Here is a 12202-nt window from a genome sequence, read left to right on the forward strand (position 1 = left end):
ATTCAAATTGACATTAAAATAGTTTTACCATTTGAACTGTAATTTTAGTTTTTTAATTGAAGACATATTTATTTAACTTGCTAACTAAACACAAAATGACCAAATATGTACTTTTGACAGACTTCTCTGATGGGGTGGGGTCAATCGACTCAACTGGTGTTCAACTGTCTCCCCTGTTGCGATCTTTAATCCGTGTTTCTGCTGTCTGCAGTCGCGCCTGTTCTCTCTTAGCTGCATGCTTCCAGAACGCTGCAGCCTCATTGCAGCATCAATTTAATTTCCACAATATCTGCTCAAAATGGCTCTTCATGTTCCCAAAGCTCCGGGCTTTGCCCAGATGTTAAAGGATGGTGCGAAGGTATGTCCGTTGAATGTGTGTTTTGGTTGTGTTGTGTTGTGTTGTGTTGTTTGAAGAGCACACCCAGTAAGTTCGTATAGAGATTTCTAGAACATGGGCCTTCTGTTCCGTCTAGCTACCGGTAAAACCCACCAGACGCTTTACAAACAATTGAGGAATAATATTTAGAGCAAGAATATAATGAACGCGAGGATATCTTGGGTTTGACAATTGGCGGTTTATTTCAGAAAGTAAAGAATGAATGAATTAAGCACACTAACTTAAGACATGTGCGCCTACGCCACTGACAGTCTCTGCTGATCTCACACATCCATTGCTAATTATGCTATAATAAAGTAATTTTTCTTAAGCGGGAAATTACTTAATAAAAGTTTTTGGTAAACCTCAGCATCATAACATGGCTATTTTTTTTTGGCTTGACAGAAAATTATTAATATGCATAATAACGATTGTAGGATTTACAGTTCACCATCAATGAGCAGTTAATCTCTGGACATAAGACCATTTCCTGTGTGCGATTTGGGCTGTGACCAGAACATTTAATCATGATATTTCAACAGAAATAATGTATTTGCTTGTTTAAAGATGTATCTTTTTACGATTCACACAAAAGTGTTGTTTCACCAAGATCTGACAGTGTTGTTAAACATTATCCCAGCAGATATCATGGATACAGACTCTAGTTTCGTTTCTGGTTCTTTCTGTTTCCAGCATAACAATATGTAACATTGCTAATTGTTTTCTTTGGAAGGTTTTTACTTTTTATTACTGTTTTATTCATTGAGGATTATTGGGTTATTTAATCATTCGTTAACCCAAAAATGAAAATCCTCTCATCATATCCTCACCCTCATGCCATCCCATATGTGTATGACTTTCTCTCTTTTGCAGAACACAAATGAAGATTAAAAAAAAAAAAAAAAAAAAGAATGTCTCAGCTCTGTAGTTTCTTACAACGCAAGTGACCAAAACTTTAAAGTTACAGAAAGACAGCATAAAAGTAATCTATAATAATAATAAATAATCCCGTGGTTTAATCAGTGTCTTCTGAAGCTATCTAATCGGTTTTGGGTGAGAGCAGATCAAAATATAGTTATTCACTATAAATCTTGACATCATTATTCTCCTTGGCAATCATTAATTTAAGCTTGATTACACTACCTAATGCTCTACACATGCATCAAGCACTAGGAAGTGTAATCAAGCTTAAAATCGTGATTGTGCCTACAGAATGCAATGCAAGAGGTACAGTGAGAAAGAAGTTACACTTTGTGGTCTGTACTCACCATAAAACCTACTGGATCGCTTAAGAAGACATGGATTAAATCACTGGAGTATTATGGAGTACTTTTATTCTCCCTTTATTAGGTTTGTGGAGCTTCAAATTTTGGTCTCTATTCACTTGCATCGTATGTACTCACAGAGCTGAAATATTCTAATAAAAATCTTTGTTCGTGTTCAGTAGAAGAAAGAAATTCATACACATCTGGGATGGCATCAGGGTGAGTAAATGATGGGAGAATTTTCCTTTTTGGGTGAACTATCAAGGAAGTGCCAGCTTAAAAAGCTGATGGCACTGACTTATTTTTTTTTTCTTAAAATGTATATTCTGTAAAATAAGTTAAAAATCATATAACATTAAATGAATGTTACCTTTATTCATTCAGTTATAAACATGTTTTAAAGTGTTTTCAAAATATTAAATGACTTGACATTTTGTTTTTCTGCAATCAGCACTATTCTGGTCTTGAAGAGGCAGTTTTCAGGAATATCCAGGCGTGCAAGGAATTGGCACATACCACAAGGACAGCATATGGACCCAATGGTGAGGCTTAATTCTAATATTGCATTCTAATCCCTTTTGGAGATGTCATTGTATTTTAATTATTCGCTTAATTCTGCACAGGCATGAACAAAATGGTCATCAACCACTTAGAGAAACTCTTTGTCACAAATGATGCTGCCACCATTCTCAGAGAGCTGGAGGTAAATTATTAGTAATAATGAAAAAGAAAAAGAGTGCACATTCCATAATGATGAATGAAATCTTATGTAATTTGGAAGCAATTTGAAAGAGCATTACCGATTTTTGTCTCCATCATCTCCCCAGGTTCAGCACCCAGCAGCCAGAATGATTGTGATGGCATCCCATATGCAAGAGCAGGAAGTAGGTGACGGCACAAACTTTGTGCTGGTGTTTGCTGGTGCTCTGCTGGAACTAGCGGAGGAGTTGTTGAAGATGGGCCTGTCTGTGTCAGAGGTCAATAAACACCCAATCTATCCAATACGTAACTGTCTGGACAATGCTTTGCTTCAGTACAATCTGTTTTATATTGTATGATAAATGCATAATGTGTAACTCTGCAAATACAAGCCAAAGGGATATACATATGCTGCGGCCAAAACTGCGTACTGTCACAGTATGTATTGTATTTGATGAAGGACACACTTATCTGCCATCAGAACATTATGCTCTCTTAAGTATACATGCCAGTAGTATGACTAGATTTCAGACAAACTTCATCCGGGGACATTGGCATCGTTTCGTGGCCTGAATATATGGCGTAAAATCAACAACCGCGAAAACTACCAAAACCGTCTACTTTGGTTTTGTTAAACAAGCACCATTTAAGCACAAGGAACAATTATCTTGGTGTATATATATAGCACTTACAGTTGAGAAGAGCCATCTGCCTCACAATTCACCAACGTTCCTTTAAAACCAGTGTTTTGTATGTGACGTCGCCTCAGTTCCTGAGGGATTTTGGTGTCTGTTCAATCCGCACTTCAAAATCTCGACAGAAATAGTAGGTCATCCGGGTATTTCTCACTTACTGCTACATATAAATACTGTGGATTTGGACATGCTACTCCATTGGCATACTGTTTTGTCATACTGTATGGTAGGGGACTATGGATATTTGGATGCAGCGATAGTCTAATATCATTTTAAACATATCACTTGCTCGATTATATGATTTCATGATTATATTGAATGTTTTCCCCCAGGTGATTGAGGGCTACGACATGGCATGTAAGAAAGCTCTGGAGATTCTGCCCGATTGTGTCTGTTCATCTGCTAAGAACCTACATGATCTAGATGAGGCCACAGCCGTGATCCGCACAGCTGTCATGAGCAAACAGTATGGCAATGAGGACTTCCTGGCCAACCTCATCGCCCAGGGCTGCGGTAAAGCTTAAATTAGAATACTTCAGGTTACTCTGGGGAAAGTGATAATATATTTTTAATTCAGTTTAATTATCTCATAAAAAACATACTTGTACCCTTTTAATAAATAATATGCTGATGATTTTGTCACTCAAGTCATCTGCATTATAAAATCACAAAATAACACTCTATTTATTTTTATTTTGGCAGTCTCGATCTTCCCTGAGTCTGGCCATTTCAATGTCGATAATGTCAGAGTGTGCAAGATTTTGGTAGCGTGTCACATATGAGTTGTTTATGTATGGTTTTAAACCATATGTATTGAATTTTAGTTTGTTTGTGTGGCAGTGTCAGTCATTTCTTTCTTTTATGTAGGGTTGTGGGCTGAACTCTTCTACAGTGCTTCATGGGATGGTATTTAAGAAAGAGACAGAAGGAGACGTCACATCAGTCAAAGAGGCAAAGATAGCGGTTTTCTCCTGTCCGTTTGACTGCATGGTAACAGAAACCAAGGTATGAAAAAACTATATCTAGTTATATTTATATATATATATATATATATATATATATATATATATATACTACACACACACACTGATCAGCCACAACATTAAAACCACCTGCCTAATATTTTTAGGTCCCCCTCGTGCCATCAAAACAACGGGAGACTATATTCTTCTCACCACAATTGTACAGTGTGGTTATCTGAGTCACTGTAGACTTTGTCTGTTTGAACCAGTCTGGTCATTCTCTGATGATCTCTCATCAACAAGGTGTTTCCATCCACAGAACTGCTGCTCACTGGATGTTTTTTGTTTTTGGCACCATTCTGAGTAAATTCTAGAGACTGTTGTGTGTGAAAATCCCAGAAGATCAGCAGTTACAGAAACACTCAAACCAGCCCATCTGGCACCAACAATCAAGTCATGGTCGAAATTACTGAGATCACATTTTTCCACATTCTGAGATGGTTGATGTGAACATTAACTGAAACGTCTTGATGCACTGCTGCCACACAATTGGCTGTTTAGATAATTGTATGGATTATTGGTTTGAGTATTTATCTGCTGATCTGTGGATGGAAATGCTTTGTTGATGAGAGGTCAACAGAGTATGGTCAGACTGGTTTGAACTGACAAAGTCTAAGGTAACTCAGATAACCACTCTGTACAATTGTGGTGAGAAGAATCTGTCTGTCTGAGAGAGCTACAGTTGAAGTCAGAAGTATACATACACTTTGTTTGAAGTCATTAAAACTCATTTTTTAACCACTCCACAGATTTTACATTAATTTTCCAACAATTGTTTACAAACAGATTGTTTAACTTTTAATTGACTATATCACAATTAACAATCTATATCACAATATTATATATATATATATATATATACATATATACACACACACACACACACACACACACACAGAGAGAGATTTTCTTTATTTTTATAGCACCACAGTGTTACAGTTTTGGAGAAAATGAACCTAAGCTAGAATAGGAGAAAATTAAAGGTGATGTTACACACTTCACCTTTTAAGCTTTATTTATAGAAACGGACAATTTAAATACAGTGCATTCAGAAAGTATTCAGACCCCTTCATTTTGTTTCACATTTGGTTATATTGCAGCCTAATGTTGAGTTCACATACAAAGCGAATCGAGCATTTCACGCTGTGCGATTACATACAAAGTCAAAGTTAAGACGTGAATAGATGCAAATTCGTGGCGGGCGAACAGTGGCTTCCATAATTCTTAAATGGAAGAAGTTTGGAACAACCAGGATTCTACCTAGAGCTGGCCAAACTGAGCAATCTGGGGAAAAGAGCCTTGGTAAGAAAAGTGACCAAGAACCTGATGATCATGTGTGGAGATGGGAGAATCTTGTTGAAGGACTACAATCACTGTAACACTCCAGCGATCTGGGCTTTATGGCAGAATGGCTTGACGGAAGCTTATCCTCAGTGCAAGACACATAAAAAAAACACCTAATGGTCTTTCAAACTGAGAAACAAGATTCTGTGGTCAGATAAAACGAAGATTGAACATTTTGGCATCAATTCCATGCACCATGTCTGGAGAAAACCAGGCAATGATCATGACCTGCGCCATACCATCCCAACGGTGAAGCATGGTGGTGGTAGCATCATGCTGTGGTGGTGTTTTTCAGTGATAAGGAACTGGGGGACTGGTCAGGGTTGAAGGAAATCTGAATGCAGCAAAATACAGATATGTTTAAAGAAAACCTGGTCTAGAGCACTCAAGACCTCAGACTAGTCCGAAGGTTCACCATCCAACAGGACAATGACCCTAAGCACACAGACAAGACAACACAATGGTGGTTTAGGGACAGCTCTGTCCTTGAGTGGTCCAGCCAGAGTCTGGACTTGAACCAATCAAACATCTCTGGAGAGACCTGAAAATGGCTGTCCACTTACGGTCCCCTTTAGGGTGGTACAGTATACCAGTACTAATTGCGCTCTGCAGTATGAATAAGAGGTGCCTCTCTGCTCTGTCATCACCTTTACACACAAGCAGGCATATATGTATAAAAGTGTAATATTCAAAGCTTTATTATTTATTAATTCAAAGATTAAAGCTGTACAGTATGTATTTGATCATAACATTTAATTAAAATAATTAACCTGGAATCCAGAAAAATAACAACCAAATAACAACTTTCTGAATGCACTGTATCAGTTACTTTTGGGCATAATATGTTCTCATGATAAAGAGCAAATCTAATGTAGTTCTAATTTGGCAACATAAGCCCCATAGCTGGCACATGGGAGCATTACATCACTCATCTTTGTTTTGGCAAATGGCTATTTAGGCTTTTCTTCCTTCAATGTTTTTTTCTTCTTCTGATGTCTCATAGGGCACAGTACTTATAAAGAATGCAGAGGAGCTGATGAATTTCAGTAAAGGCGAAGAAGACTTGATGGAGGCCCAGGTAAAGGGCATTGCTGAAACAGGGGCCAATGTTGTTGTGACTGGGGGCAAAGTAGCTGACATGGCTCTTCATTATGCCAATAAGTACAAGCTCATGGTAGTCAGGTAACAGGCAGATTCCTTCCTTTTTGTGCAGTCCTTCTCCAACAACATTTATACAGTGCTTCATTCATTAGTTTGTTTAATGTGAAAATTTGTATGATTTGAAATTTGTAAATAATGCCTGATATTTTTGAATGATGCTGTGTGTGCTTTACCTAGGCTGAACTCGAAATGGGACCTCAGAAGACTATGCAAAACTGTCGGATCCACAGCGTTGCCCAGGCTGGTGAGTTCTTTTAATTTTCAACCTTTTCATATTGGACTAGTGTCTTGGAGGAAGGAGAAAGGTTGGCATGCTTGTCTTTCAGAATAGAAATATGTAGTTTTAATTCACTGTTACCAATTTATGCAAGGCAGCAAAAATGAGTTGTGAGACAAATCCATTGATGGTATTATGGTCATTCTGTGACTTTAATATTTCTGTGTTTGTTTCTTTTTTTCTCTGGATAATAGATTCCCCCGACTCCAGAGGAAATGGGACACTGTGACAGTGTTTACCTGTCAGAGGTTGGAGACACGCAGGTTGTGGTCTTTAAACATGGTAAGGATTTTATAAAAATCAAACGCTTGTTTGAACGCACAATGTTCTCAGGTGAATCTTATGAAGAAATGTCTGGGACATATTTTACCTCTAAATGAAAGGAAAAAAAATAGGGCTGTTGATTTAACATGTTAATTTAGTGCACTTTAATTCTGTAAAATAATGTGTTAAATATAACCCAATTAGTCATGCCCCTCATCCACATGCAAGTTTTGTTAAAATGAATGTTCCTACCATCAGAGTAATTGAAGCTTGATGTTTTACTAATTTGTGGCAGTAGGGGGCAGTCAGTGCAACTTCAGTTGTACAGGCAAAACACCTTGTCAAACCAACCAGTAGCCAGCACTGTTTGCTTATGTGCACAAAGACAGACTGGATTGAGCACACTAGAATGCAGCATTCTCCAGATGGGTTTCTCAAAGTTTCAAACTATATTTAACTTGACACGGCATGCTAAAAGCACAGCTTGTGTGACTAGAGATGCTGAAAAATAGTGAGATGCGTTGCAACCATAGCAAGGCACTCCAAAAGCATCTGTCTGACAATTAAAAATAGCACAGAGGAAGTAGTAAAATAATAGGGCTATTTTCAATGATATGGCAATGATCATAAAAACTACATTTTGACTTACTGTAAGCCATTTTTTGTTTTTCTCTAAATGCTTTAATTTTGCTGCCAAAAATGTATTTGATTTAATTACCTGAATTATAATGTTTATTATGTTTTTATATTTATAGTTATTTTAATTAATATATGTGTACACATTCACGTTATTGTTATATAGCAATTAAAACCATCCTGTCCAGGCAGTATTTTTTATTTTTTTACATAAATACTACCATGATGTATACTTGCAGTTTTACTTGACAATTAAATAAGATATACTTATCTAAATTGGTCCTAAATATATGCTTTATTTTCTTTAACAAAATATAATTTTTTATTTTTCTCCATTTGGTTTATGATTTTGAGGTGTAATATGTCCCAAAATGTCATGAAAGTTTCTGTGCTTTTCTCCCAATTGTCCTAATTAACTATATTGATGTTTTTTGCAGACATAAATGTATGTACCATATAGATTTATGTTTTTGTCACATTTTAGAGCCTGATTAACTAATACATTTTTTTTTTGTTTGGTTTTGCAGTGATGTAATCCTTTAGGATTTGTACATGCTAGTGCAATGTAACTTTTTTTTTTTTTTTCTCCTTTGTTTAGATAAAGAGGATGGCGCCATTTCTACTTTGGTAATTCGAGGGTCCACAGATAATCTGATGGATGATATTGAGCGGGCCATTGATGATGGAGTTAACACCTTTAAAGTCCTTGTTAAGGTGAGTTGGTTTAAAACTAACTATCTACTCTCTTCCAAAACCGCTTGCATTTATAATGTTTTCAACTAGGCTTGGGATCAATGCCTTTTACGTGCAGTAGCCCCTTTCACACATGCAACCAGGTAAATTACAGGAAAATTGTTTCCATACTACCAGTATGGAAATTTATGATACAACTTCTCTTAGGAATTTGCCAGAGCAAAATTTACCAGTATTTTCAAAAAGGTCCTGTTCACACATGATCACTAATTTGAAAAATACTGTACATTTTCTGGAAAAGGCTGTATGTGAGAGAGGGGCTATTGATAATCTGAAGATTTTCCCTATGATTATTGACATATATTGGGATATTTTTGCTTGTTGCACAATAGTTTTTCTCTTTTCAGACATATTTCTCAACACAACTTAGGTTAGGTTTGAGCGGCAGGATTAAAGGGGGTCGCTGGATGCGTCTGGTGGACGATATAGCACGTTTTAAAATTTGAAACAATTAATTATCTGCATAGGTATAGTTTTCCATTAAATTCAACCCAAATCAATATCAAAGGACAAAGATGAGTTACTCTAGCCATCGCTGGATGAGATGTCGTGTATATGTTTCTTTCATAGACCCTACACAATTCAGCTACAAGTATATCATTTTGTGGTTTAACAGCCTGAATGAAAGACCTATTCAAGGCTACACACAAAGAAATTGCATAGTAACAGACAACTCTTTCATACACAGACCTGCAACTCATCACATCACTTGAATTCTTTTTTTTTATTTATTTTTTTTTGGAATTTTCAATTCCCAATGTGCTTTAAGTCCTTGTGGTGGCGTAGTGACTCACCTCAATCTGGGTGGCAGAGGACGAATCTCATTTGCCTCCGCATCTGAGACCATCAATCCGTGCATGTTGAGTGCATTACTGCGGAGACCTAGCGCATGTGGATTCTTCACGCTTTTCTCCGTGGCATCCATGCACAGCTCGCCACGCACCCCACCGAGAGCTAGAACCACATTATAGCGACCAAGAGGAGGTTACCCCATGTGACTCTACCCTCCCTAGCAACCGGGCCAATTTGATTGCTTAGGAGACCTGGCTGGATTCACTCAGCACACACTGGATTTGACTTTAATTCTTGAAGAAGTTCAAAAACCTTTGTAAATTTGGACTGCCATCTGCTTCGCCACATCAGCTCATCCTTTGTGTGTTTTACCGATGTTTTTGCTACCCGTGTCTGGCTTCAGTAAATGTTATCTCATCCTCTTGTGGTCTCCCAACTTTATTACACTAGACTGTTGAACAGAAGGCCAACTGAGTGAATTGGAAAGCACACAAATTAGGCTTCGTCAGCTCATTTTAGTAAATCGACAAAATAATGTGCCGATCAATAATCTATATATTAAGACATCTCTATTTTCAACTGTAAGTACGGTCATTAACAGAATTGTTTTCCTCTCAGGACAAGCGTCTCTGTCCTGGTGCTGGTGCCACTGAAATTGAGCTCGCCAAACACCTAACGTCCTATGGAGAAGTGAGTAAATAAACCTAATTTCATTCTGCTGTTTACAAAATGCCTGAACTGTAGTTTAAGAGATCCTTTAATGTCCTCTGAAGTCTTGCCCAGGCCTGGAGCAGTACGCAATCAAGAAGTACGCTGAGGCGTTTGAGGTATTTCCTCGTGCTCTGGCAGAGAACTCTGGCGTGAAGGGCAATGAGCTGATCTCCAAACTGTATGCTGCTCACCATGAAGGCCACAAGAACATAGGCTTTGACATTGAGGTAAGGAGTCTACAGTAAATTATGATATTGAGGCAACCTCAGTTCAGAAATAGATCTAGTATAAATAGTTCTCATGTTTTTAAGGTGGTGTTGACGAATATGGATTTTTCAAACAATGTTTAGGGTGAGGGACCTGCTGTGAGAGACATGATGGAGGCCAACATCCTCGATCCATTCCTGGTCAAACAATGGGGCATTAAACTGGCCACAAACGCTGCCATCACCGTTCTCCGTGTGGATCAGGTACCATGCAGTTATATTCGTGTGTCCGTTCAGTTTCTTATCCCATCAATATTTTCCCTTTTGTGTCAGTTTAGGTGGTGTGTTAGTTTGTTTATTTTTCTGACATGATGTGTGTATGCTAGATCATTATGGCAAAGGCAGCAGGGGGACCCAAAGCCCCTAAACAGCAAGGACACTGGGACAAGGACAGTTGGGAAGAGGAGCCAGACAAATTTGACACGCATCATTGATAAGAAATATAAAAAACATAGGTGCCCAAAAACACGCCACTGTTTGGAGTGCTTAACCACAGGAGTGATGGAGGGGGTTCAGATTATGCTGCATGAACAATGTGGAGATTCTGCTTGATTTTAATAAGTGACAGGTTTTAGGTCTCAGATTACTTGGTAATTGACATGAACTTTGACTCGAAAAATAAATGTTTTATATTGACTCCTATGTTCCAGACTTACAAAGTTTTCTATCTGGTTTGCAATTCAAAACATCACACTAACTACATCACAGCTGATGATGTTTAAGATTGTTTTGATCTCTGTTTTGAATAATGTCTCCCCTGGGATTTTGGCACGGTTTACTTGCATGCCGCATGCACTAAAAGCACTTTTTCCTCCTAGGGACCCACAACACTGCTAACGTTTGCATTGAAACAACAATATTGATTGTTTATACACTGTAAGTGTCTAAATATGCTATGTTTCATCCCTCAGATCATCATGGCCAAGCCAGCTGGCGGACCCAAAGCTCCACAAGGAAAGAAGGACTGGGATGATGATGAATGATGTCACTAGCCTGTGTGTTCCTCCATGTTCCCACACTGTCTTGGCTTTGCAAGTGTTGTGTATTTAAAATGTAGCCTCATTCTTTTGTATCTTTTTTCAGAGAAGCAACTAACAATAGGTGGCTTTGTTCTGTTTTTCTGGTCCAAATAAAAGCCGCTTGAGCTGTTAACATGCCTCTGTTTTCTTTTATACATTCCTGATTGATGAAGTAAACACTTCCTGCCTTGAGTTTGGAATTCTTGAAAACAAAATGGAATACCTTAATGGTGAGATGCTGCATTAGGAGTTACATATTCTAGCAAAATCAGTTTTGTGACCAATGATGTTTGTCATTTGAATAAAGAAGTTATTTACAGCTACTGAGTTCACCTTTTAATGGAATATTCTGGGTTCAGTACAAGTTAAGCTCCATTATGTTTGTGGCATAATGGTGATTACCAAAAATAAAGTTATTTTGACTTGTTCCTATTCTCTAAAAAGCATTAAAAAAATAAATAAATCTGGGTTCCAGTGAGGCACCTACAAAGGAAGTGAATGGGGGGCCAATCTGTAATGTTAAAAACCTCTTTTTTAAAAGTATAGCCACAAGATGTAAACAAAATGCGTGTTAACATGATTTTTGTGAGATAAATGCACTTACCTTTTCTAAGTCAGCCAATTTTACAACTTAGTTGGCATAATGATGGTAAACAAACCCTAAAATGATGATTTAAACAACTTTACATCTAAAACAATAAACCAGTTTTAACAAAAGAATTAATGTAAGTTTTTATTAAATTATACGCTTCACATTTTTGCCTTTAAACCCTCCAAAAATTGGCCCAATTCACTTCAGTTGTAAGTGCCTCACTGTAATTAGAAGTTCGCGGTTTCTTCTTTTTTAAAGAGGGATGAGTCTATATAATTATTTGTGATAATCAACATTATGCCACAAATGCTGTCGATTGATCAACTTGAA

At 37.5% G+C, this 12202-nt stretch overlaps 1 protein-coding gene across 2 annotated transcripts; it reads left to right on the forward strand.

The window, feature by feature from the left end:
• Nucleotides 1–206: 206 nt before the first annotated feature.
• Nucleotides 207–11587, forward strand: LOC127636728 (T-complex protein 1 subunit theta-like). Of its 2 annotated transcripts, XM_052117422.1 has the most exons (16): nucleotides 207–358; nucleotides 2093–2183; nucleotides 2265–2344; nucleotides 2469–2618; nucleotides 3368–3548; nucleotides 3738–3799; nucleotides 3903–4040; nucleotides 6405–6583; nucleotides 6740–6806; nucleotides 7034–7121; nucleotides 8338–8453; nucleotides 9903–9974; nucleotides 10058–10222; nucleotides 10346–10465; nucleotides 10588–10716; nucleotides 11173–11587. In XM_052117422.1, the coding sequence occupies exons 1-15, from the start codon at nucleotides 299–301 to the stop codon at nucleotides 10693–10695; spliced, it is 1677 nt and encodes a 558-aa protein (XP_051973382.1). In that variant the 5' UTR covers nucleotides 207–298; the 3' UTR covers nucleotides 10696–10716; nucleotides 11173–11587. The 2 variants fall into 2 exon arrangements, with proteins under 2 accessions (XP_051973382.1, XP_051973383.1); XM_052117423.1 differs by lacking the exon at nucleotides 10588–10716 and having other exon boundaries at nucleotides 11173–11581.
• The last annotated feature ends 615 nt before the right edge of the window (nucleotides 11588–12202 follow it).

Source organism: Xyrauchen texanus, chromosome 44, assembly GCF_025860055.1.
Source record: "Xyrauchen texanus isolate HMW12.3.18 chromosome 44, RBS_HiC_50CHRs, whole genome shotgun sequence".
Taxonomy (NCBI): Eukaryota; Metazoa; Chordata; class Actinopteri; order Cypriniformes; family Catostomidae; genus Xyrauchen; species Xyrauchen texanus.